Source organism: Cydia strobilella, chromosome 24 (assembly GCF_947568885.1).
Source record: "Cydia strobilella chromosome 24, ilCydStro3.1, whole genome shotgun sequence".
NCBI lineage: Eukaryota > Metazoa > Arthropoda > Insecta > Lepidoptera > Tortricidae > Cydia > Cydia strobilella.
In genome coordinates this window covers 839,564-862,322 of record NC_086064.1, presented here as the reverse complement: position 1 = coordinate 862,322, position 22,759 = coordinate 839,564, and the positions used below count along the sequence as shown (strand labels likewise).

General features: G+C 37.0%; 1 protein-coding gene across 1 annotated transcript in view; it reads right to left on the bottom strand.

The window, feature by feature from the left end:
- LOC134752314 (dynactin subunit 1) overlaps positions 1-22,759 on the bottom strand; it is a 99,231-nt gene that overhangs the window by 74,573 nt on the left and 1,899 nt on the right. The window contains exons 3-9 of the mRNA XM_063687984.1: positions 19,911-20,044; positions 14,577-14,609; positions 9,992-10,042; positions 5,409-5,520; positions 4,978-5,091; positions 3,735-3,932; positions 2,345-2,444 (exon numbers count right to left, since the gene is read on the bottom strand). Coding sequence (XP_063544054.1) covers positions 2,345-2,444; positions 3,735-3,932; positions 4,978-5,091; positions 5,409-5,520; positions 9,992-10,042; positions 14,577-14,609; positions 19,911-20,044 — 742 coding nt within the window. The remainder of the gene's footprint in view (positions 1-2,344; positions 2,445-3,734; positions 3,933-4,977; positions 5,092-5,408; positions 5,521-9,991; positions 10,043-14,576; positions 14,610-19,910; positions 20,045-22,759) is intronic.

The window sequence follows — 22,759 nt, the reverse complement described above, 5'->3', positions numbered from 1 at the left end:
AGGAGTAGGCCGAGTAGTATAGGCCGTCTATAAACTTATAATGAATAAAGGTAATTATTTAATTGGTATTTTACTTTTGTACGATAGATCTTAAAGAGTAATATATTAATTAGGCACTATAATTTCATTATGATTATTTATGGGAGTGCACTGCACAAGCGCTCCTTAGAGGAAGCCGCGCCTGTATGCTAGGCGCTGGTTTTCAGACCAGCGATAAGATTGGCAACCTTCAAGGGCGTCGCCGGGACCCCCCAATTGCCTCCCCCTAGAGAATATTTTTTTTAACAAAATGTATGCCCCTCCCCCTCTCGTTAGCCATATCAAAGATAGATATAACTCCGTAATACATGGATACAGTCTAAGGAAAAAACGTGCCTCGAAAACCACGAAAATTTGATTCTCGATCAGATGGCGCCACTAGTTTTGGCCTACTCTCGTATAGAGGGCGTTGACTGTTTCGTTTGTTATTTATAATTTTAACGCATACCAGTGAAAGAACATGGGTCAAAATCATTTTTTTTTTCTTCTGATGTGTTTGTATTAATATTGTGTGTAATTGCAGCTGTACAAATAAATCATTTATCTATCTATCTATATAAAAATAATTAATGCAATTTAAAAAATCATTTATCCATATTTAAATACATTTTAACGTATTTTTATAAATCTTCATTTTTAGTTTTAAAGTATGTCGATAGAAGGCAGTGAATTTACAGTGGTTACAAAATTTACAGTACCGCTCTATCTTATTATGTGTATCTTATTGTGTGAAAGAGGATATGAGAAAGAAAGGAGTGAGTGCTGAGGTGACGAAAGATAGAGGAGAATGGAAGAGAAAAACATGTTGTGCCGACCCCACATAACGTGGGATAAGGGCAGGAAGAAGAAGAAGAAGAGACCGCTCTATCTTATTATATCCTCTTTGGCCATATCAACTGTCCGTGAAAGCTTAATAAGTGATAGTAATTTGCAATTGTGGTATTTGTAAATATTTGTTTGTACCTGATTGTTATTTCTAATAACTTATATCATAGAGTAACTGATACTAGAGCGTTACTGTCATAGTAAATTTTGTAACCCCAGTAAATTCACTGCCATCTGTCGACACACTTTAAAACTAAAAATGAAGATTTGTAAAAATACGATAGAATGTATTTAAATATGGATAAATGATTTTTTTTTATTTGCATTAATTATTTTTTTGATTTTGACCCATGTTCTTTCACTGATATGCGTTAAAATTGTTAAATAACAAACGAAACCGTCAACGCCATCTATACGACTGTAGGCCAAAACTAGTAGCGCCCTCTGATCGAGAATCAAATTTTCTTGATTTTCGAGGCACGTTTTTTCCTTAGACTGTATCCATCTATTACGGAGTTATATCTATCTTTACTTATATGTACCTGTTTGTTATATGAACAAGTTTTGGAAACAAATCAAATTATTTTATCAAGTATTTATGATTTGTGTTTATTTAAGTTTGTTTGTTATATTTTTAATTTTAAGTTTCATGGCGCATTGGATCTCTGTAAAGTAATGTAAACATATTTTCAAATAAAATAAAAATAAAATAATACCTTCCGTTCATTAAGTGCTTGTTGCTAGGCCTACATGAAAAAACCGGCCAAGTGAGAGTCGGACTCGCGCACCGAGGGTTCCGTACTTTATAGTATTTGTTGTTATAGCGGCAACAGAAACACATCATCTGTGAAAATTTCAACTGTCTAGCTATCACGGTTCATGAGATACAGCCTGGTGACAGACAGACAGACAGCGAAGTCTTAGTAATAGGGTCCCGTTTATTCCCTTTGGGTACGGAACCCTAATAAAGTGTAAAAGGTAGTCATTGGTTTTATAAATAAAAGTGATTATTTATGATTATGATTGTATATTTGAACTTGAACATGTCTAGAAGGGTAAGAAATCTGTGTCATAAGACGAAGTTTCCACTTATTAGGGTTCCGTACCCAAAGGGTAAAAACGTCACCCTATTACTAAGACTCCGCTGTCCGTCTGTCTGTCACCAGGCTGTATGTCATGAACCGTGATAGCTAGACAGTTGAAATTTTCACAGATGATGTATTTCTGTTGCCGCTATAACAACAAATACTAAAAACAGAATAATATAAATATTTAAATGGGGCTCCCATACAACAAACGTGATTTTTTTGCTGTTTTTTTCCGTAATGGTACGGAACCCTTCGTGCGCGAGTCCGACTCGCACTTGGCCGGTGTTTTGTTTTTAGACTTATAACAACAGCCGCTATAACAACAAATACTAAAAAGCACGGAACCCTCGGTGCGCGAGTCCGACTCGCACTTGGCCGGTTTTTTTCCTTACCTTCAGCCATTTCTTTGTCGAGCGCCGCCATCTCGGCCGCCTCTTGCAGTTCAGCAGTTTCGTCATTGTGGTTGTCCAGGGCCTCTTGAGCCTCACGAACCTAAAAACAACAAGTAAGCAGTATTTATATAAAATTTATTAAGGCCGTTCCATCGGTTTGCCGCTGTCACTGTCACATTTCGCAAGAAAGAACGGGAAAGCTCATGCGCGCCAAGTGTCAATTTTGATCGAATTTTGTCATTTTTATTTATTTTAAAAACGTTACCCTTCAATATCGAAATTCGGAAGCTAAGATTCAAAGATTTATTTGTTCAACATACGTAAGTAGGTAGGCTATGAAATTACTATTTAAGATAAGATTGTTATTTGTTTTTTTTTTTGTTTATAGTATCACCAAAGATATAACTCCGTAATAGATGGATACAGTCTAAGGAAAAAACGTGCCTCGAAAATCAAGAAAATTTGATTCTCGTTCAGAGGGCGCTACTAGTTTTGGCCTACAGTCGTATAGATGGCGTTGACGGTTTCGTTTGTTATTTAACAATTTTAACGCATATCAGTGAAAGAACATGGGTCAAAATCATAAAAATAATTAATGCAAAAAAAAAAAACCATTTATCTATATTTAAATACATTCTATCGTCTTTTTATGAATCTTTATTTTTAGTTTTAAAATGTGTCGACAGATGGCAGTGAATTTACTGGGGTTACAAAATTTACTATGACAGTACCGCTCTAGTATAAGTTACTCTATGGTATCACATAATAAATAACCGAGTAAAGTTGGATTAAAAGTCCGAGTTAGAGGTTACTTTGGGAATTAATTGTATCGAGCGAAGTGTCATAATTCGTGTATCGGAAGCTATGTTGTTAAAGACAATATAGTCAAGAACTACATATATTTTTTTCACGTCTACGAATATCAACGCCTCTTAGAAAAACATGATCATATAAGGAGATTTTTCGCCTTCTGGCTCAGGGAACCGCCTTAAAACATATCAAACAAAAATACATAAATGTCCTGTAGATTATCAGACAACTAAGGTCCGCAGACACATCTATTTATATGTCCTAAAATCTAAAAATATTTTAATGCCTTCCTCGACTTATTATAGAACTCACCTCTTGCTTCGCCCTCTGTAAGTCTCCTTACAGCTGCGCCTGCGACTCCATGATGCGAGCTTTAAACTCGTTGGCCTGCTCTAACTGAAGCCGCACTCGCTCTAACTCGCGCGAGTTATGTGCGAAAGTCTTAACTAGATTGCACAACTATATTACTACAAGCTATAATTCCTCTAAAGGTAATTATTTTAACAAAAAAAACGTTTATTATTAGACAAGAAAAACACTTAATTTCTTCATTTCTTCCTTGACTTTTTATAGAACTCACCTCTTGCTTCGCCCTCTGTAAGTCTCTTTGCAGCTGCGCCTGCGACTCCATGATGCGAGATTTAAACTCGTTGGCCTGCTCTAACTGCAGTCTCACTCGCTCTAACTCGCGCAGACGCTCTCGGTCCTCGGCTCGCTTCACGCGGAAGGTTTCTAGCTTTTCCTTTAGATCTTCTACTTCGGATTTGAGTTGGGTGATCTGAAAAGAACAATTATTAAGTATATGACATCTATTTCAATTTACTCATTTATTTTGTTAAACATTGGTTACAAGAAAAATTGTAGATACATAAATACATATATATTTACATACTTATAGTATTGTTACAAAAACACCAATAAAAAAATAATTTGTTCCCTAATTGTATAGATGGCACCACCATCTTTCTCGCTATACCGTAATCCCGTAAGTAAAAAACATTGATTATTCAAGAAGATGAAATATATATAGTTTACGCTCTCGTGACAACAAAATTCGGCTGAATGCGATATAAACAGACGCACAAAGCAAGCGAAGTCGTTTATATACACAAGGTTGGCAATTCCTGTTCTGGTCGAGGTACAGTCGAAGACAAAAATATCGATCCAGACAAATGGCTCATAAATATATTGAACACGACTTTATTGTCTAAGGTGTAAGAGCGTACACATAATTTTGAAATTTTGGGAATGTATATATATTTATGCCCTTGACTATATGTATAGTAATAAATTATTTGTAAGGTTTAAATAACTCGCGCGACTTGTAAAATTTGTGTGACTTACGACAGTTTCAAGTAGAGTACCTATACCATAGAGTAACTTATACTAGAGCGGTACTGTCATAGTAATTTTTGTAACCCCAGTAAATTCACTGCCATCTGTCGACACACTTTAAAACTAATAATGAAGATTTATAAAAATACGATAGAATGTATTTAAATATAGATAAATGATTTTTTTTATTTGCATTAATTATTTTTATGATTTTGACCCATGTTCTTTCACTGATATGCGTTAAAATTGTTAAATAACAAACGAAACCGTCAACGCCATCTATACGACTGTAGGCCAAAACTAGTAGCGCCCTCTGAACGAGAATCAAATTTTCTTGATTTTCGAGGCACGTTTTTTCCTTAGACTGTATCCATCTATTACGGAGTTATATCTATCTTTGCCTATACCCTTTATCAAAAAATTACGGAACATATTTAAAAAAAAATGTTTTGTTATTGTTGATTGCCAAATAAAATTCGTCAAGTTACCTCCTGCTGCGCCTGCAGGTTGGCCAGCCGGTCCTCTGCGTGCGGCGTCGGCGCGGGCGACGTGATGCTCTGTCCTGGCGTATACTGCTGCGTTAGCGTCTCCACGAATCCGGTCTGCCAACAAAAAAAGACCATTAGATTGTATAATAGACTCCTCTGTTCGTCTGTCTGTCACCAACAGGCTGCGTCTCATGAACCGTGATAGCTAGACAGTTGAAAAAGTTCACAGATGTATTTCTGTTGCCGCTATAACAAACACTAAAAAGTACGGAACCCTCGGTGAGCGGGTCCGACTCGCACTTGTCCGTTTTTTATTAATTTATCAAACCCTTTCTGAAACGAACCAAAAATCGATAGTCACAGCTTCCTAATCTAGGTATAACTTATTCCACCAACGGAGCGGCAGCTGACTTCATCAGCGGTTCACTCACCTCGACAAATGAAGCTCGCTTCGCCGCCTGATCGGGCGACGCGACTCTTTCGGTCGTCGGCGAGGCGTATGACGTCAACGATTGCCGACTACTCGCCAGTGACGTTCGTGAACTGAAATATATAAAATATTATTACGATGTAATTCGAGAATTCAAAAAAGAGGAAATAATAGATATACTATAGCCCAAATTATACGATATAGGGGCGTTCTAGAAAAAATGTCGGGTACGTGACGCTATTTTTCTAACGCTTCTGATAAAGCTAAGGAGCCGATATTTGGCATGCTAACGTTTGATGACTGCTTTAAATTCAAGAGTATACAGGCTGGCTAAAAAATAAGTGCATTCCCTTTGCGAGGTTTTGGGATTTTTCTGAGCAACTTTTACTATACCACTACTACTACACTACTACTACACTACTACTACCACACTATACTTTACTATACTATAGGACTAACCACGAAATCGCGAAAAAAATTTTTACCCTCCCATAGAAAATGCATCAACCAAAATGTATGAAACAGCCAAATTTTTTTCGCGATTCCGGGGTAATACAGATTTATTCAGGTTATTAAGGGTAGCTGCCATACGCGTCACGTCCCCGACAAAGTAGACCTTTGTGTAGAATGCCCCCATATGTAGTTGGCAATGAAGAAAAGTAATAAACTGTAGCCCCATAGCGTGGATGGGTGAATCAACTTTTTCTTGCCCCTCGTTGCCTTGGTTACGATCTCCTGTCACTCTTTAAAACCTGATTTTAAGGCATTTACTTACTTACTACCCAAAATGAGTCTTGGCCTCCAACACGAGCACGCCACTTTGCCCGGTCCAGAGTGGTATCACGCTAACTTTCGCCGACGCCGAGCTCACGGAGATCCGCCTCCACTCCATCCGCCCAAAGATATTTACGACAACCAACAGGACGACGTCCAGTTGGTCGATCCAAGTAAGCCCATTTGGCTGCCCGATCTTCAACCATCCTTTCGAGCATTTAAATTAACCAAATACGTTTTGTGATATTTAAAATTGCGTGTGATTAAAACGTGACTTACATGTTCTTAGTCCCCTGGCTGACGAGACAGAATAACAGCAAGAAATAGTTGACCCACCCAATAATTGTAAAGAAAGGTAGCATAAAATTAAAGCACTGAAAAGAAACACAGGAGAAGCAAAATAGGGTATTTGACTACTAGTCAAATCAGTTTCTTTTTTCGAACTGTCAAAACGATTTTGCTACTATGGAATTTACATGAAAAACTAGCATGTGACGTCACAATCAAATTACCTACTCTTTATAGTTTATATGGGTTTTAAAATAGAAATTGTGTCTAAAAATAACTGCTGTCTACGTTTCTCTATTAATTTCCTGGTGCTTTATTTCATGTATGGTATAAAATAATTTATTTTAGATACAGTCAAATACCCTATAAAAAACGCGCTGCAATTTCTAATACATATGTAAGTGTGTATACTTATTTCGTAAAATAACATTATATACAAGACTTATATTTACCGGGATATAGACCGTGATTACGAGCGCGGTCTACACAAATTTGTCACCCACCCGCTATCCGTGAACAAGATGCATTTAACTGCGTCGAAATAATACAAAAGGTAATCACGGTCTATATCCCGGTCAATATAAGTCTAGTGAAACTAACAGTGAATCTTTTAAAACTAATTATATACAAGGTATAAAAGATATGGTAGTCCTTTCAAGCATAGAGAAATAAGTAAGCTTAGAGTGCTCACTCCATATCCATACATAGACTTATTTCTCCATGGTTTAAGGGGGTAATCGATATCGTACTTTTTTCACGGAAAAAACAAAACTTTTTTTATCGGATGTTGGCCACACTTTGACCACCTGCACCATACTTTTATTTTACTTTTTCCTTCCCAGAAAACGATACATTAATACTAAAAAACCTAAATTATACAGCAATAGCTAAATTTTTCGTAAACAAGCTTTAATACAGGACTTTTAACATAAAACTGGTTACATCACAAAGCTACAATTTACGTTTGGAGCTGCTACTATACTAAACTCTGATTTATAATTAAATTCCAATAATCTAACCTCACTTTTTCTCTTTTCCGTATGTTTTAAGAAACTAAACAAAGCTAGAAGGATACATATATATTTATTTTAAATGCTAGAGTATGCAAAAGGGAAATTTGAGTTTACTTCTTTACATATTTTCCATTATTACGAAAGAAAAAGGATCTGAGTGAGGCATAGAGTAACTTATACTAGAGCGGTACTGTCATAGTAAATTTTGTAACCCCAGTAAATTCACTGCCATCTGTCGACACACTTTAAAACTAAAAATGAAGATTTATAAAAATACGATAGAATGTATTTAAATATAGATAAATGATTTTTTTTATTTGCATTAATTATTTTTATGATTTTGACCCATGTTCTTTCACTGATATGCGTTAAAATTGTAAAATAATAAACGAAACCGTCAACGCCATCTATACGACTGTAGGCCAAAACTAGTAGCGCCCTCTGAGCGAGAATCAAATTTTCTTGATTTTCGAGGCACGTTTTTTCCTTAGACTGTATCCATCTATTACGGAGTTATATCTATCTTTGGAGTGAGGTAAGTTTTTGGAATTTAATTACAAATCATACTATAACAAATAGAACGGAATACCTATAGCAAGAATCGTGTAAGGCAGATGAATATCACAAATGAAATAATATGTGTCGTTCTGAATTAAAAGGTACCACTTTGTCGCTTATGCAAATAACCTGTCAGAGCATCCTAATGGCTAGCGACAATGTGGTACCTTTTGATTAAGAACGTCACATATAAAGACAAAGAAAAAAAAACAAATAAATTTACTAGCCCCGCAACAAAAACATACTAGTTTGTATACCCCAGGGTTTTAGGTGCGGGAATGAATTCGTGTATTCATAACTTTTTTTTATAGTAAAATAGTTACCAAACTATGAGTTGATAAGTTTTTGGCAAAAATTTCATTTTTGGTACAAGCTTTTATCGCTGAATGTACTTATTTTTCTTTTTTCTATGTACTTCTAGAAACATAACTAAGTTTATTTCTGTTTTCTTTTATTGTAATGTTAATTTTATGATAATAATTATTCTGTATATATAGTGATAGATAGAGTACATACTAACACAAGCTATGAGTCTGTAAAAGTTACTCGAAATAAATGATTTATTATTATTATTTATTATTTCCACAGAAAACTAATACTCTTCGAGACAATTCTAAAAACCCCAAACACAATTAGATTGCGTTGTCACAAAGTTCCTATGGCCACCTCCTATCTCCATCATCAGATCAGCTCGATGGTACCATAATATTGCATTGTCGCCCGAGTTACATATGTATGCAAATTATCAGCTTCATTGGAAGTCGGGAAGTGGGTCAAATTTAACTTGCAAGATTTGACCCGTACATACATAGTTACATATTACATACATACTTACATAGGTATATTGCAAGATAATAAAAAGCTTGTAAAAATAGATAGTTTTACCTATTGCTTGGCTTGTGTATAACATTCCCACACCCAAAACCCTGGGGTATGTCCATAAGCTCTGTATTGCGGATGCGGATGTGGAACAGGTAGGTACAAGAACGTCTTAGCGGCGGCGTAAGTGCTAGGTAATTTCGTCATTAGCCAATAGGAATCTCGTTTCGTTTTTGTAATTCGTCGAACGAGCACTTTAGCCTATGACGGACAGCGACAAGAAGTGAAAAGTTAGTTTTATTTGGACTTTAGTATAGTAATGCGATTGTGGGGCACCCATATTCTTGTTCAAATACTAAGTTTCGTTTTTTTTTAAATAAAAATTACTAAGTGTAATATTTGACGTTTTGTATGTGCCTAATCTCGACATCCGCGGATGTGAGCCTTTAAAAATCCGCATCCGCATCCGTGGAAGTCAAAAAATCGGCACCATGTTGCGATGCTGTTGCGGACAACATCCCTGGTACCATCAACATCGCTGCCAGCTTTGCTTGGTCTAACTATAGCAAAAAGGGTGTATGACTAGAACAAAACAAAACTAATTAGGGCCGGTACCGCGGACTGCAACCCGACTTCAACTTGTCGATGTTGCAGTTGGCATGCAGTCCCCATACAAATTGCAGTCGGGTTGCATTGCGTCGGTATCGGCCCTTATCATAAACTAGCTTTTGCCCGCGACTTCTTCTGCGTGGACTTAGTAACCCCAGCTAGAGTAAGAATAGCGGCTGGAGAAAGTCTTATAGCAATTCAATTTGAGCATAATATGCACACAAATATTAGGCAACTCATTAATTAATCTCAATTCCACCATGATTCCATCCCGCTTTTCACCGGATTCTTTTAGGGATAAAAACTATCCTATGTCCTTCCCCGGGACTCAAACTATCTCTACGCCAAATTTCAACTAAATCGCTTCAGCGGTTTAAGCGTGAAGAGGTAACACACAGACAGACAGACTTTCGCATTTATAATATTAAAGTATGGATAATTGACCAAGCATATACAATGCGTGTACTGCGCGCATGGTGCATAGGTAGCAACTGCATAGTGACGCGTGACGTCACGTCGTTACCTCGATATGGAGAGAGTGCCCTTCGCCGTCGGCGCCGTCTTGCGGCGCACCCTTGGTGATAATGTTATGTTATGTGTTAGGCTTAGTTGTAGGGTAGTTAATAGTTAGAGTTCATTGACCTTTCTACACCAAACAGCATTGATAGTTTGAGAAGCATATTCAGCGAAGTTCCGTAAAGTTCATTCAAAGTTCATTTTGAAATGAATAAGGTGTACATTTTAGTACAAAATTGGTACAAAAACATTATGGGATTGCGGTTTTTTGTAGAGAGGTCAAAGATTACATCTGAATTTATTACTTAGTCATAAAATATAGTAAAAAGGTACCTGACATATGATTTACCTATGACATAAGTCAAATGTAACATTACGATAGTTTCATTTACCTAAATACTATATTTTTTTAAGTTTGTTTATAAAATAACAAATAATCAATTAGATACAATATTAATTATTAACTAACACTAACATAGGATTCAATTCAAACAAAAATAATATTTTAGCTAATTATGCATATAAAGAAATACTAAGACAAATAGTGCGAAATGTTGTAGCCGCAAATTCGGCTGAAGCAGATGTCGCTGTAAGCGACATACCTATGGTTTTTTGTGTTAAGGGTCCCCGGCAAGCTCGGTTCTCCATACAAACGTAGTTCCGCTCTCATTTTAAAACGACTAGCTAGATTGCTCTGAAACTTTGTACTTACAATAGGATAAGGTATATCTATGTCTGTAATTAGTTTATGTAGCTTCAGATACCATAGTTAAAAAAATACAGCGAATTTAAGTTTTTCATACAACACTTGTTTTTGCTCTATTTCGTTTGTTTTATAAACTGGAGCTATATAAACTAATTACAGACCTAGATATACCTCATGTCATTATATGTGCAAAGTTTCATTACAATCCAACACGTAGTTTTAAAATGAGAGCGGAACTACGTTTGTATGGGAAAGTGCAATTCGGACGAGCTTGCCGGGGACTCTTAAGTAGATTTTACATGTAACCATTTATTGTATGACGACTTACAGCGCCATCTAAGTTCAAGTGTCAAAAATAAGGCTACAATTCTATTCTTTATGCGTCTAACTTTTTTTAAATACGATATTCTTTAACTAACACATCTGACATTATATGTACAGTCGCCATCAGATATATCGGAGCGGCCGAGGTGTTCACAATATCTGAACACGCGCTCTATCGCCTTGACAATAGAGGCGTGTTCAGATATTTGTGAGCACCTTGGCCGTTCCGATATATCTGATGGCGACTGTACATATAAAATATAATCAATGACAATTAGCTGAAAGTATACAAAAAAATCACCAAACGACTCTCGACAATCTGCCAGGAGAGGGCTCTCAGATTCTTTGGGCACATAATACGATCGCCGCACCACAGCCTCGAACGTGACATCATACTGGGGCAAGTTGAAGGCAAGCGCGCTAGAGGAAGAGCCCCGGCAAGATGGTCGGATTCCATTAGACAAGCATGTGGTTCCATGCAGAGGGCAGCCCACATAGCCCTTGATCGCGTTAAATGGAGGGATATAGTTCTTGGTCACGATCCTCAGTCATGAGGGAACGACGAAGAAGAAGAAACAAAAAAAAAGTGCTGTACATTTTTGTGCGCAGTAAAATTATTTACAAAACAAAGAAAAAGTTAAACCGATGAAAAAGGACAACATGCGTCTAAAAAGAAAGAAAACGAATTAATTAAGATAAAAAAACTATCAAGATGTCCAAATTATATTATCCGGCCTAATATTACATTTTAGTACAATCAATCAATCAATCAAATATTTATTTGCTATAAGCACAGTTGCATGCATGCAAATACAGTTCAATTCACTTAAATTACAAAAAATATTAGTATTTCATTTCATTTATTGATTGTAAAGTCATGTACATACATTTTATAATTAAGGTTTTACATCAATACTGAAAGTCAGTCCATGACGTCCTGCGAGGACAAAAACAGGAAGGGTACCCACCCACCAAACTTGCGTAAAATATATATATTTTTTTAATTAAACCGTTATCCAAGCTTAGAAATTTTTTGAAGATATAATATCTCTTTTGTGATACTTGTGATCGTAAATTGATTGTAATTGTATTTAATATTGTGCATGGCAGATTTTATTTAAATGTAAAATAATTAATTAATTATTTGGCACATATGTAAATAATAATATGTATAATTTTAGATTAAATAAGTATGTTTCCCTATGTGGAACTATGTTGCTGCCCTAACAGGGCGTCACATGAACAGCTTATATTTAAGTACACCTGTACCTGCTATGTGATATGCAATAAATGATTTCAATTTCAATTTCAATTTCGAAATTGAAAACACTGATTCAAAATGGTCACAAATTCACGATGATAGCCGTAACTAAATATATTGAATAACTATGTATTAATAAGGTATTAAAAATAAAACTCAATAAAAACATACAAATTCAATAAAATGTCGATTTTAAGAGCCCATCAACGTAATTACTAGCTGGTAAATAATTGTGATTATTTAAATTTAACGATAGATATTTAAAAAAAGGGGGCCGCACGTACTGTATTTTGTATTTAGGTACCTTTTGAATACACTATAATAGTTTTTACGTTGCTGGATTCGTCAATCTATGCATCCGAAGTTAAAACGGCCGTTTTTGTTATGAGTTCATAGATCAACGAATCCAGCAACTTAATAGTTATTTACGATACAAGTGCGGAAAAGAGGAAATTCGAAACGAGTGGCGATAAATTAAAACACGACCGCAGGGAGTGTTTTAAATCGACACGAGTTGCGAATTACCTTTTCGCACGTGTATCGTACAACGTTTTACAGTACATATGGTAAAACTTTCGACATATGCACGAAAAGTGCTCATTCCCGCACTAGTGCGAAAAAGTAGCACCATATGTACTGTAAAACTATTATAGTGTATTCAAAAGGTACCTAAATACAAAATACAGTACGTAGCGGCCGCCCTTTTTGAATATCTATCGATAATTTTAAATAATCACAAATATTTAGCAGTGGCGCTAGTGAGCAGGTTGATGGGCTCTTAACGTTTATAAAACACGCAACATGCAACACTTTCTTACGTATTACAGTCACCATCCGATATATCGGAGCGGCCGAGGTGTTCACGATATCTGAACACGCGCTCTAACGCCCTGACAATAGAGGCGTGTTCAGATATTTGTGAGAGCCTTGACCGCTCAGATATATCTGATGGCGACTGTACAACATTTACAACCTAATTTGGACATCACATGACAGTTTGCTATTGGCCGAGCGAGCGTATGTAAATAATAAATATGCTTACAAATCTTACAATATAGAATATACATCGCAGGACGCATATTAAAGTGAGAAACACTGAAACACGTAAAACATTTATTGGTGACATACAGACACTCGGCTCTACTTCTATTCAATATTTATGTGGGATAAGATCGTCATAGACACACACAAAACATACTAATTCATCTTATACCTATACATGCTCACCCGGCGGGAGGAACCCGAAAGATTTTAACAGTGTTTTGCTGATCATATTTGAAGACTAAAATGTCTTATAGCTTTTTCTGGAATTCGAATAGCTTAGGAGTTAATACCAAATATACCAATATTAAAAAAAAAAACATTTTACAGTAGATATGGTGCTACTTTCTCGCACTAGTGCGTAAAGTGCACTTTTTGTGCATATGTCGAAAGTTTAAAGGGCCATATGTACTGTAAAACGTCGATACACGTGCGAATAGGTAATTCGCAACTCGTGTCGATTTAAAACACTCCCTGCGGTCGTGTTTTAATTTATCGCCACTCGTTTCGAGTTTCCTCTTTTCCGCACCTGTATCGAAAATAACTATTTTATTGTTACTTAGTGCAAAACGCCTTTTTGATGGTAATGTTGCCAATATGGGGCCTATTCTAAATATCCTTTTTGACAGATATCAAAAAGTGACAAGTAACACTGCAAAAATTTGGTTTTACGGAAAAAAGCACAGTCAAATTCCTACCCATTCAGTTTCATTTCCTACCCATTTTGTAGTTCGTCACAGTGACAATAAGTATGAGGTCTCTAGAGAGTCACTATGACACAGAATAAATGATAGTATTATCATACAGAACGGCCACGCACCGCCCCGCCCCGACTCGAATTACCTCGCCCCGCGACTCCGCGACAGAAATCTGGCGGACTTCTGGCGTGCTCTCAGTACTATTTTTAAGCAACTTACACTATGACGCATGACGCGTGTACGGACGTGCCGTTCACACATAGAAACGCGAGTGATTTTTGATGTATAGCGTGTCCGCCCTGTGACTATGACAAGGTACTAAATGGGTCGGAAATTAAATTAATTTACTGTACCAATTTTTTTTTCCAGTTTCAGGTTATAAATGACTAGTTTATTTATTTCAAATTAAGTTTTCAGTTTAGGTTTTGTTACAATATACCAATTAAAAGTACAAAGCTAATTTGACTTATCAGTAAAACACCGTATTATGACGATCTCACGCCACTAGACACCGCAACCTGGTGCACTAAGCTACAGTGCTATGGGTACAGTGATTACTCACGTGGTGGGTCTAGAGCGCTGGGCCACTGTGATACTAGCGAAGAAAACACACGGTTAGAACCCACACTACTAATACTAGCAACTTATGAAGATTTTACAACTAAAATAATTAGCAGTTCGGACAAATTATCGCAAAAATAGGAACAGGATAAAAAAAATTAACAATTTTGAACTGCAGTTTTGAGTATAATCTGGAAATTTTATTCAAAAACACTGTACATAATACGAGTTTAATAAATCTTGTCTTATTTTGAGATATAAATTATTTTTGATGGTATTGCGATGATTTGTCCGACGGTCGGACAAATGATAATTAGTTTTCACACTTCCAAATTACGTTCCGATAAAGTGGGTTTTGAGACAATGTGTAAGAGGATCAATAACTACATATTACTAATAAATAATAAACATTATATGTATTTTATTCAAGCAAAGATTTTATGATTGTACCATTTTTTTAGCGGAAACGTCTACGAGCGTTACTCCAAATTTATAAATTAAAGGAATTTTGAATAATTTACACCTCCGGCAGGACTCGAACCTGCGACCATTCGAGTCCTGCCGGAGGTGCATTTTTTCCATTTTTCCTTTAATTTATAAATTTGAACCAAATTGGTAAAATTTGTGAAAAATCGTGCACCCGTGACACCTAACGAATATGTCGCTCTACATCTACAACGCCAAATTTTTTTATGTGATAGTCGGCAAAAGAGCAGACGAGCCATCTGATAAGAAGCAGTCGCCGTCGCCCATGGACATAAGCAATATCGGAGCCACTTATGCCTTGCCGACCCTTGAGAACTGAATACCCGCTTCTTGACATAGAGAAATAAAAGCATAGAATGCTCACTCCATACATCAGTTTAACCAAAACGACTATTATTTTCGTAGTCGACATCTAGCGTCAAGTAGCGGAATTATCAGTACTGCTACTCGACAACAGATGTCGCGACTCGCGACGAACGGAAAGTCTAATGCTCAACAATTTTCAGCTAATATTATAACCGGATAACCGGAACTCTATTTTCAACTCCTTCTGCTTGTAATATTGGTTGTAAATTGTTTTATTTAGCAATACATTTTTCGTCAGTCACGACACTCGTGACATCTGGTGTCAAGTAGTGGTACTGATAAATCCACTACTTGATGCTAGATGTCGACTACGACATAACCACAGAATAAGTAATAGTATTATCATACAGAACGGCCACGCACCGCCCCGCCCCGACTCGAATTACCTCGCCCCGCGACAGAAATCTGGCGGACTTCTGGCGTCTTCTCAGTACTATATTTAAGCAACTTACACTATGACGCATGACGCGTGTACGGACGTGCCGTTCGCACATAGAAACGCGAGTGATTTTTGATGTATAGCGTGTCCGGCCTGTGACATAACCCGCGTTTTGGTAAGAAAACTGATGTATGGACTCATATGGAGTGTACCTTCTCTGTGTCAACAATTTTTTTTTTTTTTCATTTAATTAGTGAAGTGATCTCGAAATCCACTTATTCAGATTGGTTCATACTTATTTGAAATGGAAAGAAAAACGACATTAGGCAGATCTACACATACGACAAGAATCTGCAGCACGAAGCAACTCGGTCTGTGTAGATATCCCTTATAAGGCTCCCATGAAACACCAGTAAAATGACAGTTACAGAACTACTAAGTACTGTCCGCGCGCCAATTCCGTGCATTCGGAGGTCGAGGAAATGGGAGGGGTGCGCCGCGCCCGTACGTACAAAATGACACCACTCGGTCATGACGCCCAAAATTCCTAACATTCCTCAGCAGTGCACAGAATTCGCGCGCGGACAGTAGGTACTCAATGTAAATGTTATATGTGGCGAAGTCTAGTCAAAGGTACCACTTTGTCGCTTACCATAAAGACGAAATTTGCTTGTATCTTTATACAAATAACCTGTCAGGGCGTCCTTATGGCAAACGACAAAGTGGGGCGTACTTGATTGCCACATACAACTTTTTTTATCAAATTGTGTGCCACTGAACACATCTGAAATTCTGATTCAATTGTATGTGGCTCTTAAGAGTCCCCGGCAAGCTCGGCCGAATTGCACCTTTTCATACAAACGTAGTTACGCTCCCATTTTAAAACTACGTGTTGGATTGTAATGAAAATTTGCACATACAATGACATGAGGTATATATAGGTCAGTAATTAGTTTATATAGCTCCAGTTTATAAAACAAAAGAAATAGAACAAACACAAGTTTTAATATTGTATTCGGTTACCGCGATAGTTACTCATGAAATAAAACTATGAAAACGGATTATATCGCGTATATTGAATTTATAATACATCCCGACAACAAACAACAAAACAAGTTTTGTATGAAAAACTTAAATTCGCTGTATTTTTTTTAACTATGGTATCTGAAGCTGCATAAACTAATTACAGACATAGATATACCTTATCCTATTATAAGTACAAAGTTTCAGAGCAATCTAGCTAGCAGGGACCGGCCCGCTATCCCTTATCGGGGTTTTATAAGGGTATTGCATAAGGCTTAACTCACCATACCCTTTGCCAGACGAAACCCTTTGTTTTGGTTTTAAAAACCTTTATATAAAGCTACCACATTTGAGTAATCGGTAGCCCAAATACCCTTACAAAACCCTTCTCATCCGCTCACCAACACCTTGCATATTGCTTATAAGGGTTAGCCTTATAAAGGGCTTCCCTTTTAGCATATAAGCGTGCTAATTTAAGTCTTCTACCTTGTTCATAAAGCACACATTACTTCGAATCCGAGCGATCGTCGGCGGCGACGGCGGCGTTCTTTGACTAGGCACGTATTTTCTTTCCTTTTCATACACTACCGTAGATATATACTAAGCCTGTCTCTTTCAAGCAAAGGGAAACCTTTATAAAAAGCGCTTAAAGATAAGGGTAACCCTTATTAAGAGCTAGCCTTATTTTTGGTTAGCTTTTCGGTAAGGGTTAGTCAAAGGTAAGGGTATGAATGGGCTTGCAGTTCAAAAGGGAAAGTCTTTCAATGTGTTAGCCGTGTTTAAGTGTCGCCCATTGCAAGGGTTTTATCGCGGAAAGGGTTGTCCGGTCCCTGCTAGCTAGTCGTTTTAAAATGAGAGCGTAACTACGTATGTATGGAGAACCGAGCTTGCCGGGGACCCTTAAATTAAAACTAACACATATTCATAATTTTAATTCTGGCAACTTTTAATGTAGCTAATTTCATTTTACATCTGGCGACACTAGGAATACAATTAAAGAATCGAATTTAAACTGTTGTGAGACATACTAACACGCAATACACAATAATACACGGTCGTCGTGAACGCTGCTCGCACTATTAGTGCTTGAGAAAGGAGACCTAGGCTCTCCGAAACATGTCGCGCGAGTGACTAAAACAAGTGAGTCTAAACCGTAAAATGATTTAATACAATTAAAGAAGATCACTTTCTTGTAGTGAATGTATATTGTATACCATTTTGTGCTTCTCTCCGCGCTGGGAGTGGCCGCTGGCCGCGGACTGAATGGTCAAAACTACACTTAGTGCAAACACTTTTAGGCCAAACACTTTTTACTATACGTCAAGATTATGCGTCTATCTTGTGGATATCATCTGGCAACACTAGCGATAAACTGGCAAGACAAAAGAAGATCACTTGCTTGTAGTGAATGTATATTGTATACCATTTTGTGCTTCTCTCCCGGCTGGGAGTGGCCGGAGGCCGCGGACTGAATGGTCAAAACTACACTTAGTGCAAACACTTTTAGGCCAAACACTTTTTACTATACGTTAAGATTATGCGTCTATCTTGTGGATATCATCTGGCAACACTAGCGATAAACTGGCAAGACAAAAGAAGATCACTTGCTTGTAGTGAATGTATATTGTATACCATTTTGTGCTTCTCTCCGGGCTGGGAGTGGCCGCTGGCTGCGGACTGAATGGTCAAAACTACACTTAGTGCGAACACTTTTAGGCCAACACTATTTACTATGAGTTAACATTATGCGCTATCGTTTCGAACTCTCTCTGTTATAAACTACAAGGTCTAATAGAAACTATACCAAGTACCCTTATAAAACACTCATGCTTAGGATTCCCAAATGTGCCCGTAATATGTGGTATTTTCTATAAAAAGGGACCTTATTGTCGATGGCGCTTACGCCATTATTAATTACGCGACGCTGTGCGGCGTAAGCGCCAACGACAGTAAGGTCCCTTTTCATAGAAAATGCCTCATATGTTTAATTCTAAACTATAGTCTGTTTTTAAACGATAAACTCGATAAATTACGCCATACATTTTGTAGACAAAAAACTAATATACGTAGGTACTATTTCTTATGCGCTGCATAGTTGTAAAAGATAATATTTATGATTCAAGTATCAAAAAAATGTACAATGACATTTCATTTATTTTAGACCTCGGTCCAGACACAAACTGCATCAGACATCCATCCAACCGATAACTCACAAACTTATTGGAGATGTATCATGCAGCCTCGTAAATGTCAGCTGCCGCTCCGTTTATTGATTAAGGAGCGGCAAATACATAAAAAACCGGCCAAGTGCGAGTCGGACTCGCGCACCGAGGGTTCCGTACTTTTTAGTATTTGTTGTTATAGCGGCAACAGAAATACATCATCTGTGAAAATTTCAACTGTCTAGCTATCACGGTTCATGAGATACAGCCTGGTGACATACAGACGGACATACGGCCAGACGGACAGACGGACAGCGGAGTCTGAGTAATAGGGTCCCGTTTTTACCCTTTGGGTACGGAACCCTAAAAATCAAAATACTTCAGTGATTCTCTACTTGCTTAATTTTTTTTTGGGTTATGATACATCTCCCTTACCTTTACGAGTTATCGCCTGAGAGAAAATTGATAGTAAAAACCTGTTGCTAGCTCGCGGTCTATTTACTTTGATAGGGCACAGAGCACACTTGAGACCAGCCTATAAATAAGAAGATTTTGACTACACACCGCAATGCTAAATGTTACATTAAAAAGAAATTTATAATTACCGCCATAGTGCTTTTTTTTTGTTCGATGTGAACTACACGGTATAAAATGGGGTACACCGGTATATCATAAACCGGTTCCAAACCTACGTTCTACGTGCAACCTTCAATATAATAATTGTGGTATTTTCTATAAAATGGACCTTATTGTCGATGGCGCTTACGCCATTATAAACGATGCTCCGATATAAATACAATGCCGCGCGACGATGTGATGCATCTGCATCGACAATAAGGTCCCTTTTCATAGAAAATGCCCCAATTTTTTGACAAAGTTTGCAGGGATGAGAACCTTAGTCCCTTGTAATAGAGCTCACCTGCTGAGCCGGCGGTTGGCGGCGGGGGCGCGGGGCTCGTCCACAGAGGTTGTGGAGGTCTCCATGGGGTTGTCTTCACCGTCCAGCAGTTGGATTTGAGTCTGGCGGACGAATACGCCATAGTTTTCATCGCACTGAAAAAAATATGTGAAACATTATTACGCAAATCGATTTAGTACCGCAGTAAGGCCAATGAGGCTTGTGGCAAAGATAGATATAACTCCGTAATAGATGGATACAGTCTAAGGAAAAAACGTGCCTCGAAAATCACGAACATTTGATTCTCGATCAGGTGGCGCCACTACCTTTGGCCTACTCTCGTATAGAGGGCGTTGACGGTTTCGTTTGTTATTTAACAATTTTAACGCATATCAGTGAAAGAACATGGGTCAAAATCATAAAAATAATTAATGCAAATAAAAAAAACATTTATCCATATTTAAATACTACACACAACACAATACACACAATACTACACACACATACTACATGTAAAACTATGTTTTATAAAGGAATAAATGAATGAACATACATTTTATCGTATTTTTATAAATCTTTATTTTTAGTTTTAGTGTGTCGATAGATGGCAATGAATTTATTGTGGTTACAAAATTGACTATGACAGTACCGGTCTATCCTATTATATCCTCTTTGGTACTACCAAAAAGAATTAAGTAGACATAGAGTGCTCACTCCATACATCAGTTGTTACCAAAAAGACTATTATTTTCGACGACGTCTAGCGTCAAGTAGCTGAGTTATCAGTACTGCTGATGCTATGGGAAAGTTAGATTTTACCTTTTCCGTTTTTAAATTATTTTTAGAAAAAGTTTCTAAAACTTGTGTCTGCTCAGATACACGCCAACTGTCAGTAGCTACATGGGGAGTTTTGATATCCCGGCACTGATTTTTGGAAACCATAGTCGCCTCTTCCGATGTCTCTTCAACAAGCCATCTTGCAGTAGCAACGGTCAAGTTACCTTTTAGCTTTTCCTCACTTTTGTGTATGTTCATGATTTTTTTAGGTGGCTCTATAAACTGATTCTCAGTTACAGCGATGGCAAACTGTAGAGCAGATTTCACAGCCCGGCTGCATATATCTACACTGTTCCTATATTGACTATCTGGCAACGCTGCTAGCCGACTCTCTGTGACAACTATAGCATAATTTAAAGCTGCCTTTATCGCTGTATTACATGTTTCTGCTCTGTGGTAAGATAATCCTTGTTTATTCGCCTGTATCAGAGCGAGACGGCATTCTGTGATAGCTATTGAACAGCCGAGCGCTGCTTTTACTATTTTATAGTTCTCACCACCATCTTGAAATGGTTTCACAGATTCAAAATTTAAATCACTTGGTATTGAAATATTAGGAAGTACGGAAACACTGAGTTTACTTTGACCGATGACTTTTTTATTTTCTACACTCCGTAAGGATGTTTCTGGAACTGTTATACTATTGCACTGATCTATACACAAGCATTCTATACTTGTATCTTCTTGAAAAGTGTCTGCTGTGTATGCGGGGGCTTTCGATGTCACTTTTTCACATTTCTCCATTTTAAGCGCTAACTTGACCGCCGTAGTAAATGTTAACTTATCTTCCTTAAGAAGTTGTCGTCTAATATCATCGTCAACTAGTCCAAATATAAATTGGTCACATAGAACACTGTCAATCTCCTTACAGTCACAATTTTTTGTCAATTTTCTCAAATCTCTTGCGAAATCCATGGTAGATTCATTTGGTTTTTGTATGCGTTGACTAAATTTCCGGTCATTGAGCTTTGGGGCTGTGTCTAAATGTTTCTTCATGATTTTTACAAGTTTCTTAAATGTTTTTGTCATAGGACTTTTTGGTAAACACAACTGAACGAGCAGGCTGTAGGCATCCTTACCAATTAAAGTCACTAAGGCAGAGACTTTGAGTTTTTTTGGTACTTTATTTAGAATTAAAAACTGCTCTAAACGGTCGATATAATGTGCCCAGTTGGTGGTTACGTCAAAGGGTTCTATCTGTCCTAAACTCATTTTTAACACCAATTATTTCTATTCCACTCAAATATATTTGATGTAAGATTTCCTATATCACATTTTACTATGAATTAAGTTTATTATTTCACTGCAACTGCAAATTATTTGTCAAATTATAAAAAATTACACGTCTGTTTCTGCAGAAATTAGAAGCTACCTCCAGAAAAAAATATTAATACAACATCAAACTACCTGCTATTTTTCATTGAAAAAATTAAAATGGATTCTTGATGTAACTGACATTTTTATTTGTTTCTATTTAACCTTTTTTAAGAGAATAATTCTGTTGAATTTTCAATCAAACACGTTATTTAGTAAAAGTATTTTTTTTTTTGTTTGTGACATGTTCATGCGTTCCGAGTTTTTTTTTTCATTACAATTACTGATAAGAGGAGTCATTCTATGCAGGCGCAATGTTCTCTGCTTACTACTATTCTCCCTAGAGAGTAATGATTTATTTTACTCCCTAGAATATAATAGTGGCTGTTACTTCATAATAGTTTTATTATTATTTTTTAACATAACTTTGGCTTTTGACCTAGAAATAACTAATATCCATACTAATATTATAAATGTGAAAGTCTATCTGTGTATTACCTCTTCACGCTTAAACCGCTGAACCGATTTAGTTGAAATTTGGTATAGAGATAGTTTGAGTCCCTGGGAAGGACATAGGGTAGTTTTTATCCCAGAAGTCATCCTTTAAGGGGGTGAAAAGGGGGGTGGAACTTTGCATGGGGAATCGACAAAAAGCAGATTGGATAAAAAATATGCTACTCAAATTACTAATTCCACACAGATGAAGTCGCGGGCAAAAG